The sequence below is a fragment of the Rhynchophorus ferrugineus genome, unplaced genomic scaffold (genome assembly GCF_030347505.1).
Source record: "Rhynchophorus ferrugineus isolate W39M unplaced genomic scaffold, kcgeb_rfMv2 rfM2, whole genome shotgun sequence".
Classification (NCBI taxonomy): Eukaryota; Metazoa; Arthropoda; class Insecta; order Coleoptera; family Curculionidae; genus Rhynchophorus; species Rhynchophorus ferrugineus.
The window spans coordinates 68,568,874-68,589,823 of NW_027472581.1; the positions used below are offsets into that span (position 1 = coordinate 68,568,874).

Genomic DNA, 20,950 nt, shown 5'->3' on the forward strand with positions numbered 1-20,950 from the left:
TGGCGTTGTTTAGGGTGATAGAATTTTAAATTAATAAATAAAGTTTGAAATATAATATTATGTTGAAAGATAATCTTAATATTTTTATTTGGATATAATGTTCGGCATTTATTCCGTACCTTTGCCTCTGCAAAATTGAATTTTAATAGGTATCAATAAAGCAAATTAAACTAATACTATTTCGATGATGGATAATTGTATGATGAACTTTATGTTTGCTGTTTATGTATGAAAGATTGTTGTTAATGCAAATTTGACAATTCTGCTTGTTTATACATATTAAGCACTACTGTGCCATCGATCTTCATAATTTATCACTGAAATAGAAATATTAAAACAATATGGATAAACATGTCATAATTCATAATATTAAAGTGTAGTTATATTTGTATTATAGTTATAGCTGCGTGTTAGAAATGCATTGCTAGTTGATTATATTTTCACTTTTCATCAATATTATTAAATTTTTAAAATATTTAATGACTGAAAATATAAAGATAAACTAATTAAAATAAATAACTACAAATTAGGTATATACAAAAAAGAATAAAACTTAAAGAGAACTAAATCTGGAAAATAGGGTGAATATTGCAATAATTTATACTTTGTTCTAACACAGTCAAGTCTAAAAATTAATGAGGCCTTTAATTTATCTATATAGTGCTTACTCTAAAACGTTTAATTACTTTTAAAACGAATAAATTTATTATAAAGTTAGAATTTATTAATCAGTTTGTTGACTGTATTATTTAAAAACATATTACTTACATATCCTTTAATATAACATTAAGTTCTAATAATAAACATAAACATATGGATTAGTAATAAGGACGGAAACCTAACTGGCACTCTCAAATAACTAGACATCTTAGCAGTAAATAAATAAAACTGTTTCTAAGAGTTGATATGCGGTGGAAAATATACAAAAGGAAGGAACGTAGCGATTTTATATCTTTATACTGACGATAAAAGGTGGATATATCAATCTATATCAATCCTAAAAGCAAAAAGTGATGGCTTAGGCCAGATGAGCTATCTTGAGATCAGTCTTGCTGAGCATAGAGCGGGATCAGCAAGATGAAGTTCATTACAAGTTGCTAAAGCTGAATAAAACTATTAATGGAGATGTGTGTCAAAGTCGATTGAACAAATTTAGTTATTAGTGTTGCAAGAATACCAGCAATAGCGAGTGGTTGATTGGTACATGGCTCTGCCATTTTGAAGAATTGCGAAAATAGATCATGGTTTGATTACTTCAAAACCAACAAACATCCTTTCAAAAAAAAACAATTTTTTAATAGTCAGAGTAAGTGCAGACTCCTAATAAATAAAATTAATACCTGTATGAATATATGAATAATAGATGAACTTCTGTCTACGTTTGATTCGATTTGATTCTTTGTGGTATATGTTCATTTATGGTATGTCATTACCATGTTGTTATATTCTACAGAAGAATTATAATATATTCTAATAAATACCAAATTCACTCCAGAATTAATCTTTTCATTGAAATATTTTTAATATGGCTTTATTATTAAAGAAATGTTGAGAATCGTTGGAATAAGTATAAAATCATGTAAAATCAATCATACATCTTTAAATAAAAATCTTGCAGAGTAAATAAACAGGAATGTCGAGTTGCTTCGATGAACAATAAATAAAATGTATAATGCAATCAACGATTATCAAAAATAAACCAATAGATTGTAGAATACCTCTTTACTGCAAATCATTCAAAATTCAAAAACTATTTATATTTGTGTGTATGTAACGTAAGAACAATTAATAACTATCGTTTGCGAAAAAACAGCGGCTATAAAACGATTTCGCAAGTTTGTTTTCATAATTTTGAAGCTTAATTCTCATTTCTAATATTAGTGTATCGATAGAGAACTGTGGGCAGAGCGAGTGAATTGGTGCCAATACTTCTGTGTTTTGTTACTCGCTCCTCCAACTGGTTGTATTCGAGAATACTATAAATTTCAGCGCTAAGGTAAACATTGATTACACAATTCTCTGTTAGTTAATGTCATTGTTGCTCGTTGTTGAAAATCAGAGTAGCTCGCATCCTAAATATTACGTAGGGCTTTAAAAATATCTTGAAATTATCTGGTTAGTAGCAGTGTTTGGAATGGTTTCAATGATGAATTTCCGAAACTAACATTTTTTAAGAGCATTAAGCTAAATTAAAATAAATAACGTCATCGGTAAATAAAAATAAGCAAATCTCGATCATTCATTCCATCATATTCAAATATGATTAAAATTTTATTTTATGTTTACAAGAAACGAATAATAATCCGACGTATTTTAACACCTCCGTAAAAGAAAACATTAAGATATTTTAGCGAAAATAACAGTAACATGTTTAGTAAATTTACTACGATTAATAAAAACAACAGTCTATAGAGAGATATAAGCAGGACTATTATTAAGTAAATCTGAGAAAAGTAAATTTATTTTAGGATTTTATTCCAACTTTGAATGAAGAAATGCTTTTAGTTTGGCTTGAATAGCTGCAAACAAGGTGTCGAATCATTGGTATGTGTAAGCAAATACGCCACATATAATGGAATTATTAATTATTCGTAAAATTGTAAATTAACTATTTTTTGATATCTTAAAGGTATCAGTTATTTCATTTAAACTTACTTTGTAGTTTTCTAAAACCATTTTGTAAACCTTTTTTGTTCTCTGTATCAGATTCTGTAAAAAATAGTTGATTTTCTCAGTGTAAAGTCTCCTTAGGACCTATAAACCGCTATATGGCGTTACCAGTGTTTTTGTTTATAAGAAAACACTGTTTAATAAACGCACACATATAATTAAACAAGTTTGTTTCGCTAAAACTTGTAAAGTAATAGTTCTGACACATATCTTTTCAATGTTAAGGTCTAATCCAAGAATCATATAGAAGTTATTTCTAAATGCTAAATTCCTTCCTCCACAACCATATTAATACCATTTGTCGACTAGCGAGTGACCAACTTTGGAGATCATTCCAGAAAACCTTCGGTTTTATCCAGCCTGGTTACTGGTGTGACTGGTATCATTTTCCTGATCGGATTTGCCTAAGGACAATCATAAATATTCTCCCATACATTCATACCAGGTTCGATTAGGTTGTTTTCTGATTTTTCTCCTCCCCTTCCTCACCTCCATATCATCTCTACCAGTTTGTGTTTCGACCACAAGTTCCCACAAGCTGAGTCTCTTTTTTATGTATTTTTCGACTGTTTCAATATTAAATTCTTTTTTATTCCTTTACTTCTCATCTTGTCCTGTTGTTCATCTAATTTTTGTTACCCCTGGCTATTCTGAGATATTTCTGCACTTTTGACAATACCCACTTCTACCAACCGAAGGTTAGAGTCAGTCTGTAAACTGCTTTGTACACTTCCAGTTAACTATAGACTGATATTTTCTTTTATTTATGAATTTGTTATTTAGCGAAATACAAATTGATGGTTCTTCCCATCTTCTTGTTTTCGATTTCTATAACCAGATACTTAAAGGCAATTACTTGTTCTATTTTGACGCTCAATTTGGATATTTATCACTTCTGGCTCTCCCATCACCATGACTATAGTTTTTTTATTCATTATCATTCCGTATTATCCATAAAGCCCGGCAGCTAAACCAACTACAACAATCCCAATCGTAACCCAGGATCTCTGTCGCCACACGAACAACTGGAATATGAAAAAAAAACTCAACGGTCTCTTCTTCTCTGGGCTCCCTCGAGTAGCTCTGTCGTCAACCATCAAATGTGGATCACTGGAATAAATCATAAATAATACCATTAGTTTCTATCAACTTCACCACGTGCCCACCATCATTTCTCATATATATTTTTATGGTTGTTTTTATCGAATTTTATTTAGAAACTTTTCTTCAAACATCTATTGACTTTTCTCTCTATTACTCTATGGTTCTCATTTTCCAAAAACTCAGTGAGAAAAACTCACTTTTGTCAATTCATGGTGTTTTCTCTTTAAAAAATGTTTCACAATTTTATTAAATAGTTATATCAATAAAGAAATTATTGTTTTTTTAATAAACATCATACTAATTAAACTAAAGTGGCGTGTTTTTAATTGATTTCAGGTTGCCGGTAAACGCGATCCCGACCAAGAGAGGGAGGCACAAGCATGGATTGAATCCGTCATCGGTGAACGCTTTCCACCTTTACCCTATGAGCTTGCCCTGAGAGACGGTATCATATTGTGCAAGCTGATGAACCGTCTTCAGCCAGGTATCATCACGAAAATCAACACTTCCGGGGGAGATTACAAAATGATGGATAATCTCAGCCAGTAAGTAATCGTCGGCACGTCACAAAGGATCGCGTGTGCTTTAAAAATAGTCCTGCGACAGAACACCTGTTATGGGCACTGAGCCCAATGATTGAATTTGTCATAGCTCACTCGCTAGAGTAATTAACGCCTTGAATTATGCCAATAGTTAATGGTTTCTTAGTCATGTCGTGTTTATGATCATCATTCACCTTTGCACTTAAGTAGTTAGGGCTATTTTAAGAGAACCGAATAACTGATATATTTGGCTTGTAAGGAGAGGGAATTTATTTTGAGAGATTTACAGTAGGTGGCGTTACTTAATTTATTTTATTCTACAACTGAAGATAGAAAATTTGAATGCTGAAACACCAAAACTATAACACAATATCATTACGGTAATAGAGGTAATGTAATGTAATAGAGGTAATGTTGAGAAATATCGACTGAAAACAGCCAAAACTGTTGATAGCCGCAAAACAATCGAACTAGTCGACAGTCAAAAAACTAGCGACTAAAAATAGTAGTAATTACTATTTCAATAAAATGCACAAATGACTATTTTTCTATTCGTCATAACAGATAGAAGTATTCCTTCCCGTATATAATTTTGAGAGAAGAAAGGGCGGATATAATTGTTTGATTCTCTGTACTGTAAGATCAGTCCATTTTAAATAATTTTGGCAAGTGATAGTGTGATAAAGGAATGGAAAAGTAATCCCAAATATATTTCATCGTATTTTAACATTTAGAAAGTCACAATGACGTAATATAATAATCGTAATTGGTTTGTTTCTTTTTTAAACCTTTCCATTACGTGAGACTTTCGAGCTATCTTTGGAAAAGAAAATGAAAAATATAATTGCTGGATTCTATTATGTCCAAAAGAACAGTTTCATTATGAATGATGCAATTTTATTTTTACACTTTTTATATTTGAATTGATTGTAAAGAGGAATGGAGTAATAACTCCTAAATATTCGTTAATCAAGAATAGCTTAAGATTATTATTCATCGAAAGTTCAATGAGAGAAATTTTAACATTCTAAAGGCTTGAAAGAACATCGGGAGACTTAGTAAAATCGAAAAAGTAACAAGTAAATCTTAAGTAAATCTTAATCAGCTTTTATTTTCATCTTCATGAATTGAAATCAGGAAAACATTTCAAAATTAATTGTTAGTCCTAATCTAGGTAAATCGGCATTTTCATTTTCATTAATATATCCGAAAATAACTTGACTACTCTAAGATATAAATAATAATGCAATAATAATAAAAAATTTCTAATAAATACTGGATTTATTTTTAAAATTCCTCAAAAAAAATAATTTTTATGTCTATAATAATGAATCAATTCATTTTAAAAATCCATTAGAATTAATTCATAGCTCTAATCAAAGTGGCATACAATAACTAATATATAATAAAATTGTTAAATATTTTGTTGCCTTAAAATGGGCGGAATATATGTAAATGTCATAAATTTTAAAACCATACTATTCAAAAATTTTCATTATAGTTTTAAGTTAAAAATAAATATATCATAACTTAATTTTATATTATAAAATATATTTTTTATCTTTTGTTGAAAGGTTAATAACTAATTATATAATTTATTCGAAACAAAAAGCAATAACATTTAAAAAAAATTATTTATCAACAGTTTAATGGAATGAATTTTTAAAATTTATATGATATATTTATATAATTTATTTTTATGGCTTATTGATTCCTAAGCTGTACATTTAAAATGTAAAATTTGTAATAAATGTTTTACCATTACTTTAACAATATTTACGTTAATTTTAGTTCACGTTATACTATGTTATGTGTTTGGATAAAATTCGTTTTAGGATAACTAATAACATACTATAAAATAAATAAAATATTTAAACTAATTCTTAACACATTGAAGAACTTTATTATTTCCGAGTTACTTTAAATATTATGTTCCTGTTTATTCCAAATATCGTTGAATGATAAGGCGTTGATTTAATCAAAATAGCTGGGTGTTTTGTTAATATCGGCAATGAAAATTTTTATTTCTCACCCACACTTGACTAAGTTAGTTAGTTACCTATCGACTTCTTTCATTCATTCTCTCCTGATACTAAAAGGAAACGTTTGTATTGTCTTTCTTAATTTGACATATTATGATCAAAAATTACAGGAGGACGGACGGAAGGCCCCGTTGGCTCTTCATCTTTTAAGGCTCGTAAATTTATTGATTTAATTAATTAATTTGTTTCGAAAGGAAATGTCAAATTACGAGCACTGATTTGAATTGCTCTACATAAATCATCTGGTATAAAATTTTGCTAACAGGCGACTAGAAGTTAATAAGCGGTGTAATCATTGTGAATTGCAATGTAAATGTTTATAAAAGGGTATGAAAAGATGGAGGTAAAAGGAATTTAATAAATTTTTACTCTATGTCATTTTGTAATATGAAAAGTGAAAAAAAATCATGCAGATAATAAAACATACAGCAAATACCAGATATATAAAAATACAGAAATACGAAGAAAGTATTACATTTTTACATATAGGGAGGGATCACAGAGTTTGAGGATTTTTGAATAAAATGGTTTTTTGTTTAACGACCAAATACCTAAGCGGGTTTATTGAAGAACATCAACTAGTGCATTTGGCAAATTTGTATGACAGGAAAACATATATTGTAGAAGGTATCTATATTTGATTTTCTGCCAGTACTAGTTTCAAGATTAAGAATAAGTGTAAGCAAAGCATACCTACCTATTTTATGTGATTTAATACATTATTATGTAATAATATATAGGTTGGTGTTTATCTATATAATATAACACATATAACTGAATTTTAAATAATTAGGTTTTCTTATAGTTTAATTAGTTGCATATGTTTAAGATAATACAAGCTATATCCGGAGAGAGAACATTTAGCTAACATAGCTTTATATTAATATTTTTAATACACACACACATTCTAACAACTTATTTTATTGTGAATAGTTAATCATTTTAGCATATTTTTAGTAATTTTTTTAATTTCGTTTCAAGAAGAATATTAGATTTAAGCATTTCTTCTTACAGATTCCAAAAAGCTTGCGTTAAATATGGAGTACCTGACGTAGATCTTTTCCAAACCACTGATTTATGGGACCAGAAGAACATTGCCTTAGTAACAACAACTATTTTTGCTATTGGCCGCACTTGCTATAAACACCCTGAATGGAGAGGACCATTCTTAGGTATTTGTTGATTTTAAGTAATCGTGTTCTCATATAATTATTATATATCATACTTATTAGGACCTAAGCCTTCTGAAGAAAACAAACGTGAATTCACTGAGAGTCAATTAAGAGCAGGTGAAGCCATCATCGGTCTTCAGGCAGGATCAAACCGAGGCGCAACACAAGCAGGTCAAAACTTTGGCGCATCCAGAAAAATCATCTTAGGAAAGTAAATTGCTGACAGCAAACTTAACGTTAATTTTTAAAATCCCATTAATTTAAATTAAGTTCGTAAGGTTTGATTTTGTTACAAATGAAATAAATGTTTCAAGACATTTACAAAAATTAAGTCCAGGCCTTTTATTTGTAACAAAATTCTTCCCATATTTTTATATAACAAAACATGTTTAGTAAATATAAGTTTTTCTTTTCAGAATTATTATAAATTGTTAAAACAAGTAACTATTTGTTGTTGTCCTGAATAAAACAAAACCAAGTTTTTTGAGTATTTTTTATGCAAAATAATTTCTCTTGGTGAATCACAACCATCTACAAATAGTACATTAATATTGCATGTTGGTTAATATTTATTTACTAATTTGAGTTAAAATTATTTTTGTTCAAATCATATTTATAATGAATACAAATTTTAGAACTTTGTATAGTTCTTCAATATGCTTTTTATTTAGGCATAATATATGAGATACCTTTGTATTCATGTAGCAGGGTAGCATTGGAGACTTTTTGAATAAAACTTCTCTGATGTTCCCGCCTGTCAAGAGAATTCCTGGCATTTGCGTTACTCAATAATATAATTTCACATGGAGAACTGCCAATATTTACAAGCTCTGTTAAATGTTGGACTTTTAATTCACTTCAACCAGCCAATCGACAAACTTATGGTGTTTTGTTCATTTTGCCATCGCGAATCAACAGGTCTTTTTACGGATCACAAATTTGGGAATCTTTGATGAAATAAAGGAGATCGATAAAATTCCACATAAACACAATTTAAAAAATTCAGTAGGGATTCAGGCCCACGATTTTGAGGACATAGCTTACATTATCAGATAATCTGAATATGACTAATGCTTATTCTTCAGATTGTTTATATATGAATAATATAATTTTTGCAACAGTGCTAACGCAATTGAAAATAAAACATGACGATATATACTCATTAAACTTTTATTTATATTAATTAACATCCAAAATAATGATAAAATTACGTGATGGATTATTTGTAGTCTGGATAAAATCAGAATGTTAAATTTAAAATAGATCTACTATGTATGTATTTAACTTATTAGTTTACTCTTCATATTGTACATAAAACAATATGTAATTATAAAGTTAGCATAAGTCCAAAAAATAATTTAAAATTATATACAATTTCATTGACCTAAAAATCATAAAAATGTGACACTGAACTCTTAACTACTAACTCATATTATATACAAAATAAAATTGTTTTCCATAAAAGTAAATACCAAAATTCCATGGGAAAATAAGTAAAATATATTCCTGTCAAACAGAATAATAAATAAATAAATAACTTTCCTTAAAAGTGTAACAACAAAAATGAAGATTGGATCCTAAAAATGTCATCTGTTATGCACCTTTAGTATGTTTGAACAGACTGAAATTAATTATTTATTAAAATCATAAAACACACGAATCATAAAATATAATGCAATAACCTTGATTGCATCGAAAAATAAAATACAATGAAAAAGTATGTCTAACCTGCCGTTCTTTTAGTCATATTGTATAGGTAGTAATATTCATCATTAAAATTAGTTCAAAATAAAATCAAAAATAGTTATACTGCAGAAGTCAAACAAATAAAAACACAAATTATATCATATAACATTAAATCACAGTTGATTATAGACAGGATTCATTAAATCCTTATAACAATTTTTTAAAATTTTAATAGTAACATTTGTATAGCGTGTAGCACCTTAATAAATTGAAGGTAGCAAATTTCATAAACAAATCTCTTCTAGTAAGTCCCCGTAGAATCCATAATTCCATTCAACAACTTCTTGCCATTGTTTCCTCGAAATTGTTTAATAGCTTTCCAAATTCGCAATTCATAAGCTCCTAATAAATTCAATCTTTTTAGATCTTCTCTGGTGATATCCTGTAACACTTCTTCTAGGGTGTATCCTTGACTAAGAACCTAATATTTAATAAATAAACATAGTATAGGAACAAGTCATGTTTATAATGAAAATAATAACAGTTGATAAGAAAATTAAAAAAAACTCACTAATTAGCAGGTAAAACGATTTTGCACAAGTACACTACCTTTTTTTGGGAGATATCACTAATCCCAAGCCCCTGAAGCCAGCTCGCTAATCTAGAATCTTCCTCCGCCTCTTCCTCAAGGACATCCGACTGAAATTGCATCTTCAGCATTTCGATTTGTTGCTTAAGCTCATGAACTTCTTTAAGCTGGAAACAAGATATTTAGGTCATCGGTGTACCAGTGATGGCATTCAAATAGTTATGGCTTCATTTAATACCGATCTAAGCCATTGTTGCTTTCTTTTTAAAGATTTTTAACAAATTGTTATGCAGGTTCTGTATAATTTGAGAGGCCATAAAATAGTTAATTATGATATAATATAATATTATTTAGTTAATTATATACATTTTTTATGACAACTTACAAAATCAAAAAAATATGAATTATGTAATATTTTTACGCACATTAACAAAGAAAAAATCAACTTTTATATTGTACTTGTTAATTTATAAAATCAATTTATTAATATTGTTCTGTTGTATTTGCATCAACATGCAAGCAGGACGAGTGTGGGATAAAAACATCAGAATGAAATTCCCAAATTAAAATTAAATTGAGTACTTAAGATTAAACACTTGTACACTATAAATATAAAGGTAGCTAGTGCACAAAAACACAATAACATTTTCTTAGAACTCCTAGAGCTTAGAACACATCACTCTTAAATAATACAACTAACAACAAATATTTAATTCATATTTTGGTAGCTGTTGATTTCGGTTGATGTTTCTTTGAACATAAATTATTATCTGTTTCTAATTATTGGTTACAACAAAATCTTTAAATATATCTGTATATTAACTTACCAAATTCTTATTGATCTGTTCTATGCGTTCTTGACATGGCCTTGAATGGTCGTCTTTAAGGTGCACTAGGGAATGATCTCCCATATCAAAACTTTCATTAGTCTTGCTCGATTTCGATGTGTCCACAGAACCTTGCGTTGCCAAATTTTCGCCTAATTCAGGAGATAATACGGTAATGGTGGCTTGTACCCCTGAACGCACTAAATTATCCAAGGCGAACATCCAATGGGGTTTGATAGTATGCAAGCGTAAAACTTCATTGACCGATTCCTAACGTAAAATATCTTTTTTATATACATCAACTAAAAAATATATTGAGTTATTTACCTGATACAAATATATAGCAAATTGTAACTGATGAATGGCTGCACTATCATAATCCAGCTCTTCCTTAACTTGTTTTATGGTGTTCTCCACTATAGATGGAAATTGATTTGTCACATAATTTTTGAGACCATCTAATATCCTAAGACATGCAGAAAATATGTAGATGATGTGTAACTCTCAAAATCATATACCTACTTATGTAAATGGTCTAAAGTGAGGACAGTTTCTCCTAAGTACTTGTCTTTGATCTTTTGCAACCAAAGCTCGCAAATTTTATTAGCATCATTAGTGAGGACTTTTGCTAAAGTTGTTCTTCTTTGAGAGTCCTTTCTCAGTAGATAAAATCCATCCGTGTCGGCGCCTAGTTCAGATATTCAAAAATGTATTTAAAATATGCTAAAGCCTAAAAGATGTACAATACCTTCGGTTTCTGGAGATAACAACGTGCCTGAATTTCGACGTTCTGCGTTGCTGTCTAGCCCCGATTCACTACAGTCTAGTGATGGTGTTGATAATAAGCTTAGAAGAAATAAGTACATGTATATATAGTAAGGATAAGTACAAGAAAATTAGTTAACAATATGTTACCAATTATTTTAAAGTGTTAATTGTGCTGATATTTAATTATCTAAATAAAAAATAAAATTATTCATAAATGAGTGTGTTAATCGTTTTGTAAATAAATCTACAATGAAGCTGAAAACATTTTAACATGAATCTTGAAAATCCTCATTCAGTGTTCCCAATTTTATAATTGGTAGAATTATTTGTTGGTTTCAATGATTTAATGATAATCAAAACTGGAGTAGTAACAGAATATGATGAGAAAACCAAAAACAAACAAAGGCTGCAATTACGAAATATCATACAATGATGCAATGTAAAATATACCTGCCAAAACTGAAATCTGTAGGCATTTGAATTCGTGGCAGGGCTCTGCTATGATGATTGTAACTGTAAAAAGGTTGACAGTAAAACAATGGCAAACGATAAAAACACACAGCAATGTAAATGAATAACACTGTGTTTCTACGTTCGTGTTAAACTCCTTAAACGACTAATATACTTACTCGGTCTCAGGAGTTGTCGGCGTTTGATTAGGAGCACTCGAATGGCCGGAGCTTATTGAAGGGTATACTTTATCAACAGGAACAGAAACGCTTCTGTTGAATTCCGTATTGGGTCGAACTTTCTTTCTATCGCCTGGATAAAATATTAATTTTAGTTGATGCTGTAGTAACACAAGTCTGGATTAGATGTTCAATTCTATAATACTATAAAGCTTCATAAAACTTAATAAACATAAATTACCATCTGTTGTTGAGAACCATCTAGTGAAACACAATTTTGGAATATTTTTGCTTCTTAAGCGCATTTTGATGAATAAATACTGAGTTCTATAACATTGATATTGAATACGTTATTTGATTCTCATATTATAGTTCAAATATAAAAGAACTAATCCAGAAATATGTCTTCAGGTTATATATATATATATATTCAGGTTTTATATTCTTCAACGTGGTGAAATATTGTAATCCAAAACGTAAATATCATTATCGGATTTATTTGTAAGCTGTGGAGTTCAGTTAGGAATGTAAAAAAATGGAAAGTTATTAGAACGGTCAAAATTTCAGGAAGTACACGGGCCGCTTAAATAGAATATGTACAAATAGTTTATGTTTTGATATACAAGGGTGTTCTTAAAAATATACGATTTAGGGCAAATATAGTGTTTTAGATTCTTTAAAAATTCGTTAACTTTCGTAGGACGTAATAAATGTAAGGATTTAGTTTTTTACTGAGAACAAGAATCTTTTCATATTTTGTATTTTTGAATTCTACATTTCCTCACTCATTTTAATCAAAACTACTCATCAAGCTATAATTCGGTTAATGTAAAACTTTTGAGATTTTTTCAAATAAATAGTAGCCGGGCGAGGCAAGGCCGGGGTTATAGTGTGGATCAGAATTAAGATCATCAAAGCTTCTCCCAATTTTTGCCCTAGAGTTTGTGGAATGAGTAAAGGTACGTGTAGTCTGTCGTTGTGATTAAAGATTTCCTATTATCAATTTTGGCCAGTTTTTTAACCACCTGCTACATTTGTATTAATTGTTGGTAATAGTAAGTCTAAATAGCGAGCTTTGGCTAGCTTCGAGTAGCCTATGATAAACGATTATTTTCCAATATTACTAAACACTTAGAATGGCGTTCATTGGGGTCGATATAAGGCTTAAACCAATTCTAAATTTCTTTGCTCTTCGACTACGATATTTTTAATACATCTACGTAATCCACTTTTCATCGTTGGCAATAGCTCTTTTCAAAAATGGTCCAATTTTGTTGTTTTAGCAGCGTCACAAAGGAAAACTAAATCCATTATATTTGCAAGTGTTAATTCATGTGGAATCCACATAGCGGGATTTTTCGGTAATAGTCTTATATAAAACTAGTTTCGTAGGGATATGGTAAGATGAAATATGTAGATCTACCTTGATATGTTTCATAAAACACAAAATAAAAAGCAAAATAGGGCTAAAGTTATCTTACCTTTAGGATATTCTATGGATTGTTATTTTTTGAACGCACTACGTTGTGACTAAAATAATCTATTGCAAGAAATCTTTTTTCCTAAACTTATGAAAATGGATATGAATTTAATGACACTTACCCAAAAACGAATCTTCTAAAAGTTGTGCAGCGGTGGCGCGTTTATCTGGATTGCTTTCAAAACAGCGCAAAATAAAATTAGTAGCTTTCTCTGAGAGTTGTGGGATTTCGGGGTGAGCCTTATGATATCCAACCTTACAAACATATACACAATATAAATATATTATAAGTACATATACAACTTAGGAAAAGATTAATATATTTACTTAAAATACGCTTCAAACAGAATAACGTTCTTTGTCTAGAATAAAAATGATAAATAAATAGTATTTATAATAAAGCAAAATATTACATAAAGAAAATAATTAAAAATAAAGCAAAACTGGGAATTACATGTCTTTAAACGAAAAACCTTATCACTGTACAGGTAATTACAACTATAAACCGTATTAGCTAAGTCTGACAATAATTATTAGTGAAGTAAATAAATGTTTTATAAGGAACACAGATTTTTCGTTAAAACGCATGCCGTTATCTAAAAAAATAAAACAAATTAAGTACTTTCAAATATTTACTTTTCATAGGTGTTGAATTTAGGAAGTTTTTCATCTTTTTGTTGTTTCCAAATTGTTATTACTTAATGTCAGAAAATGATTTAAACTTCACGTTCAGTTATTACCATGATCATGGCAACTTAGCTTAAAACGCTTATTTTCCGTTTCCATTGTAATTTCAAAATAAAGACTACACAAAAACACTCTTTTGTTTAATTAGACAATGTTGGATAAAAGTTTCAAGTCAATCCATCTTATTTCATGTTTTTCGGATAAAAATATAAGGAAGTCGAGTTTTTCTAGATCATGATACTACGGCTGAGTTGATGTTTAGTATATACTGTGTAGTAAAACTCATTTGCATAACCACAAGCAAAATTGAATACAGATAATTAAGATTTAAATTTATTCATTTAAATAATATTCATCAATTTAATTAGACACATACTTTAAATAAAGCAGCTTGTGGTGATCCTAATTCTATAAAAGGAGGTTGCCCCGTTGCCATTTCCACCACAGTACAGCCGAGAGACCAAATGTCAGCAGGTGCTCCATATCCTCTTTGACCCCTGAATAAGAATTGATAAAATTGATTGATTTAAAATTAATTCCGATAAGATACTAATATACCTGTCAATTACTTCTGGTGCCATATATTGTATAGTTCCTGTAAAAGTTTGCGTACTTGGAGATAAACCTATTAATCTTTTGGATGTACCAAAATCAGATATTTTTACAACACCACTGTAAGTATTGACCAACACATTATCTCCTATAATATACAGCTTATTAAACGTAAGAATAAATATATTACGATGAAACCTACCTTTAATGTCCCGATGTACAATACGATGACTATGAAGATACTTGAGTCCTTCTAATATATGCTTTGTATAAGAGGCCATTGTTATTTCATTTTTCTGCAAAGAACCCCATTTGGATCTTAAAAGAGCACTCAATGACCCTCCAGGTACTTGTTCCATAAATATTTTAAAATAACCATCCTCTGATAATGACCCTAAATATTGTACAATATTTTTGTGTCTCAGTTGCGAGTGAACACGGATTTCTTCGTGTAAAGGTTGTACAGCCCCTAAATTTTTTTCAGGCACTTCTTTAACAGCAATTTTTACTACAATTGAAATATTATATGAATATTACAAATAGCAACATTAGTTAACAGAGATAAATTAGAGAAATTAACAACAGAGTTGGTCAAAGTCACAATTCTTGTTAAATTGAATTCAACTAAAATTGAATCGAATTGGTTGTCTGTGGTCATATCATTATTTTGTTTGTTTGATTTACGAGCCTACACCTATAGTTGAACTGGAATTAATTTAGAGTAAAACCAAAGCATACCACTGGGACTGTAGTGACAACACTATTTTAAACTTCAATATTTTAGCCACTTGGTACATTTCGTACTTCGTTGGCCAATGCCTAATTATGTTGAAAAAAAATTGAATGATTTACAGACGACAAATAATACCAGCAGGACCTCAACTTAAGAAATGTACGGAAGCAAAAGGCTAAGATGCTCTCAAAAAGAGGCAATTGAAAAATATAATCTTAACAGTAGTTGAAGCACAACAGTGACGAAAAAACTATATTTTTAAAAATTTTATCCTCAGTATGAGGCAAATAAATCTGAAAAATAATGCAGAACTTTATGATGAGAAATAAATATATTTGATATAAGAACTTGATGTATCTCGAAAGTCAAAATAATATTCTGTGGAGGTTGTTTTTCTAAGGGATATTGGATTTTATTATTCTTTTTATTATATAAAATACTACTATTCTATCTACTGCTGCGGAAGAACGTATTTTTTTTTCTGTTGCAAGATATTTTACAGGTTGATGACAATTTTAATAACGTTTCTGAAAGGCAAGATGCGCCTTACCTTGTTTATTTAAATCTAGCGCAGCATATACTACGCCATAGGTTCCTTTTCCTAAAATTTTCTTTTTGCCTTGTTCATCTTTATCATATTCATAACGAATAGGTTGGGGCGGTTCAGGTTCTAATGGTCTTTCTTGATAATTCAATAAATTCATTAACCGTTTATGGAAAACACTTCTGTAAATTAAATGCAAAAAAATTGTGTTATTTCTTCCTTTCTTCCTTTATACCCCCCCCCCCCTAGATTTTGTAATTTAAAATAAAAATCAAATTATTGATATACCTGCAAGCTTCTGAAGGGAAGAATATTTGGAAACAGTCAGATATGGCAATAACATATAAAAACAAAGATCTATCATCTTGAGTGTTTAAGGTAACACTTCTTATATCATCAGCAGGAAATTCCCAATCGTGAATTTCAGTACAAGAATTCTTTAACTTTTTGAGACATTCATTTACAACCTAAAAATAAATATATTGTTGTTATATCCCTTATTATCCTTAGTTTTTTTTTATCTCTTCCAGTCTTATTAATATATCTTGTAAATTGAATATTGCTTTCTAATAACATTGAAAATACTTAAATTCAACAAATGTTTCGTATGTAGGAAACTATCGAAAGTTAATTACGTTCGTTAAATTTCAACTACTGTCTCAGATAACTTCATATAATTAGCTCTGATTAAAACTATATTGGCAATCTCGGGAGATAATTTTTCAATTATTTGAAATTTTATATAGCTATATATTATTTACATAGCTCAAGATCAGCTCATTGATATAAATTGAAAAGAAGATTGTTTGTTAATAAATTATTAAAAATTACGTACATAATAGAGTATAATAGAGTAAAATGCCCTTACTATGAAGTATGTTTGCCAGACAAACCATAGTTACTATATAGTATTATATTATTAATGTGGCTGTGGCTCTTAACATACACCACTTTTTGTAAAATAGTGCATTAATTAGTAAATCAATATTGTATCAGACTAATTAAGTCACTTTTTGGAATAGTGCTTTAAGGAAAAAATTATAAATAGAAATGTAATGATCAATTTCTTAGTATCAATTAAATTTCATTTAATCCAATCAATTTAACTAGGATTAATAATATAAATCTTTGTTTAGTTAGCGATGTATTTCTAAATTAAGACTTCCAACAGTTAATGAAGGAAAAACTACCAATTATGTCTAGTTAAATTCATTAACAATAAGATGCCCTGATCCTGTAAATGTTTTATTCATTCCAAGTAATTTGTAATTTTATGCGTTTTTATTATAAGGAGAATTATGAAACGACAAACAATTTGTGATAACAAAAATTATGTTGCCAGTATTAGAATTATCTTACATTTACTTATTCCTTTATATTATTTAAAGGTTATGCATCACTCAATTTATATATTTATTTGTTTAAAAATGTCATGCTATATACTTTCATTTTAAGAATCAACGTAATTATTTTATATTATTTAAGTTGTATGTGGTCTACTCAAAAATAAAAAATAATACTTGCTTGAAGTGTCTGTGGTTCAACACCTAAATTTATCCAAACATGACTTGGCATATATTCTTTACTGGGCTCCAATATTAAACATGGAAATCGCTCTCCAGATGGTACTTCACTGGGTGACTTAATGGCTTCAGTGAAGAAGTCCATCCAAAAATAGAAAATCTGCTCTTCTGCGGAAATATCTTCTTCTTTTTTCTTACGAAATCGATCAATTAACTGGATATTGCCAATGGTTGACTTTAAATACCAATCAGGTGGTTTTAATCTAAACATATATTCAGCGGCCTAAAAGTAATTGCAATTAATGCATTTTTTAATCATGTACTGTATATCGAGTAAATTTATTGAACTAACCTGTATCGCATTCGAATAATTTTGAGCTAAAAGAGATATTTCAAAAAATGTAGCGACGTCCCAATAGTCCTTAAGAGAAGATAAGCTTCCTTTTTTCCCAATAAGAGTATTTAATACAATAGCAATATGCTGAAGATCGCTGGATTTTCCTAATTCTTCTCCATTGATTACTAAAAGTGTGGCTGCATTAATGCCAGCATATTCATTTGGCTGAACTTCAAAACCCCTCTTATACCAACGAATTGCCTGATTTAAACTTTCTTGGTCGCTATAATTTGATTCTGTGAATTTATCCTTGTAGATTCGTCCGCATAAGCATAACATATCTGGGAAATGATTTTCTTTCTAAAAAATATAAGTCATTTTGGAAAATAGTATGCTCTATACTAAATATAAATGTATTATATTACCTTTGCTAATGCATCAATACATACACGTAAAGCTTTTTCTCTATCACCTTCATTCTTTCTTCTATTCAATGCAAATGCATATAAAAAGGTGATGTATGAGTTTATACATCGTTTTCCTGCCGGTATAGTTTTTAACCCCTCAACAAGGTGTATCATTGATTCATATCCTTGTATGTCTCGAAAACTAAGTAAGACATTTAAAACAACATCACCTATAACAATTTATTTATAATATCAATATTTTTAAAATAATAAAAGTTTTTCATTATACCTGATAGCAGATTAGGATCCAGCAGTCTATTAACAATGTTTTCCAGGGCTTCTTTTTTTTCAGGTCCAGACTTTTGTTCATTTATTGCCTTGAGGTCTGCCAAAAATTTCTCTTTCATGTGAGCTCTAAGAAATTTGATTAATATATGAAACTGTTTATCAATTACAAACATATTCTTACTTGCTTTGGATTTCAACCTCCTGAAGTAATTTTTTTAATTTCTGGTGCAAAAGTTCATTAGACTCTTCACCATGATCACTAAGTGATATTACTAAACCAGATGCTTCAGAAAGTTTATATGATATAAATGTATAATTTGAACATGATAGCTATAAAATTACATTAAAATACAATAATATAATGTAATAAAACCTTAAATACAAACCTTTAATTTCAATGTGGTTTCATCATCTGTATGATTATATATAAGAATATTTTGCCTCATGTTAAAGGATTCTCGTACACCTAATTGATACATTAAGGTAGCTTGTTGTTCAGTACGTGATATATCAATAATAACAACATCTGCATCATAAAAACCAGTAATCACATTTGTTTCTCCAAAATCTAGCTTTTCAAACTAAAATAAAAACTAATTAATGTAGCAGTTGCTTTAAAACAATAAATTTGCTACCTGGATGTGATTAAGATTGGCTCCAACAAGGTTACAAGCAATTCTTACTTCATCGAGGGCTTTTTTTCTATGAAGAAGATTCATTTCATTCTTAAACACATCTATAATACAAACTACATCCATGCGTGACTTAGTCATTGTACTAGAACTTTGCATTGTATGAGTAGAAATATCTGATTGGGAACCCACACTGTCTGTGACACTGCGACATTCTGAAATATGTTTTATTTTAGATAATGACAAAATGTGTTTTCATTATGAGTCAGTTTATACCTGAATCGGTCTCAGTAACAGTTGGTATCAAAGGCATTTTGTAGCACTTGTACAAATATAAACACTATTGGATAATAAAAATAAACAACTTTATTATTCTATTGAAGGCACAACATTTTCACATTGTCTACTCAGCGAATAAACGCCTATTGTCGTAAAAAAGGTTAATGTTCATTTTATTAAGAGCCAATTGGACATATTAAATAATGAGTTTGAATAGATTGAACACAAATAAAATAACTTCACATTGCACTATCAGTTCTACATTCCAGCAACAGATGACATAAAACGACAAATGTCCCTAGCGTAAAGTACCTTTAACACCTACATAATTTATGTAATACCTATGCAATATAACCTATGATCTAGTTAAAGTCAATTAATATGTAATTTAAATTGGAATAATATAAAAACGTATATTAATACAGCTATTAAACTCATTTATATTAAAAAAGAATAATCGTGAGTTTAGGCAACCATAAATACAATACAAACATGTTATTTAATTTGATTTTTTTATCAATATTTCTTATCGGTTGCTATGATAGAGAACAAAATAATATTGCTTTGAAATAAGAAAAGTAATATGTAATGATATATAATAAAATTAGTTTATAAACTATTGAAAATATTAAATAATTTTAATTAGGTACCAAGCCTTCATTTAAAAAATTAATTAAATTGACTATGTATACGAAGTAAAATACAGGGGAACGCGAACCTTTCATTCTTGAATTTTGCACGTAACCACCTCGTCTTTGTCCTAGAACTTGTGAAGTGTCAGGGTATTGGTCCAAGGTTAATTGATAGGTAAAAAATGCACTTGATATTATTATATTCTCATTGCTGCTTTTTCATTTTATGTATATTTTTTTCTGTTTTTGGTATATTGTTTTAAATCGCAACAGTAAAATGATAAGATCCGTGTTTGGCAATATGTTGACTTGTATACCTATTTTTTGGTAAACTATGTTTAATTGATAATAACATTGACTAGTCATCACTGGGTGGTGTAGCAATATTTAAGGACCTATTTTACCTTTATTTTAAATATTTATTTTTTCACAGGCAAGACGAGCTCAGGCTAAATATGTATGCATTTCCCAAATTAAGTAGCGTATAAATGCAAAATATTATATATACATACATATAAATATATATATATATATATATATATATATATATATATATATATATACATATATATATATACATATATACAAAATCTATATCTGATAGCAAAAAACAGAAAACAGACATATAATCTATTCAAAGTAGCAATGAACTCAAGTCATCTTAATTTAAGACGTCAAAACGTTGCTTATTAAATGTTGCCGCATTTAACTTTGACTTTTAGTTTATTTTAGTTTTTATATATTACAACATTCCAATTCCAATTTTCATTGCAGATCTGTGCAATCAAAGGAAACTATTAACAATTATCTTTGACTTGTTTGGGGTT

General features: G+C 29.1%; 2 protein-coding genes across 3 annotated transcripts in view; one reads left to right on the top strand and one right to left on the bottom strand.

Moving 5' to 3' along the window:
- The window catches only part of LOC143191288 (muscle-specific protein 20), a 41,322-nt gene extending 33,310 nt beyond the window's left edge, over positions 1–8,012 (top strand). The window contains exons 3-5 of the mRNA XM_076396206.1: positions 4,111–4,319; positions 7,373–7,530; positions 7,591–8,012. Coding sequence (XP_076252321.1) covers positions 4,111–4,319; positions 7,373–7,530; positions 7,591–7,745 — 522 coding nt within the window. The 3' untranslated portion in view covers positions 7,746–8,012. The remainder of the gene's footprint in view (positions 1–4,110; positions 4,320–7,372; positions 7,531–7,590) is intronic.
- Positions 8,013–8,684: 672 nt separating this feature from the next.
- Positions 8,685–19,892, bottom strand: Ask1 (Apoptotic signal-regulating kinase 1). Of its 2 annotated transcripts, XM_076396202.1 has the most exons (22): positions 19,489–19,892; positions 19,216–19,427; positions 18,967–19,161; positions 18,762–18,910; positions 18,582–18,706; positions 18,311–18,522; positions 17,901–18,245; positions 17,550–17,831; positions 16,314–16,492; positions 16,032–16,207; positions 14,951–15,256; positions 14,755–14,896; positions 14,573–14,693; positions 13,632–13,764; positions 12,030–12,162; positions 11,851–11,913; positions 11,381–11,478; positions 11,155–11,320; positions 10,960–11,098; positions 10,633–10,902; positions 9,826–9,972; positions 8,685–9,697 (listed from the first exon to the last, which is right to left on the bottom strand). In XM_076396202.1, exons 1-22 carry the CDS (start codon positions 19,523–19,525, stop codon positions 9,518–9,520), a joined length of 3,810 nt encoding a protein of 1,269 aa, XP_076252317.1. In that variant the 5' UTR covers positions 19,526–19,892; the 3' UTR covers positions 8,685–9,517. The 2 variants fall into 2 exon arrangements, with proteins under 2 accessions (XP_076252317.1, XP_076252318.1); XM_076396203.1 differs by lacking the exon at positions 11,851–11,913.
- Positions 19,893–20,950: the final 1,058 nt, after the last annotated feature.

Bases quoted from the DNA above. Each gene is read 5' to 3' on its own strand.
- Ask1 (XM_076396202.1), bottom strand. From the start codon at position 19,525: ATGCCTTTGATACCAACTGTTACTGAGACCGATTCAG. The intron at 18,246-18,310 runs GTAATATAATAC...TATATTTTTTAG, and splicing joins GTATTGATGCATTAGCAAAG to AAAGAAAATCATTTCCCAGA. The intron at 10,903-10,959 runs GTAAATAACTCA...ATTTTACGTTAG, and splicing joins TTGCTATATATTTGTATCAG to GAATCGGTCAATGAAGTTTT.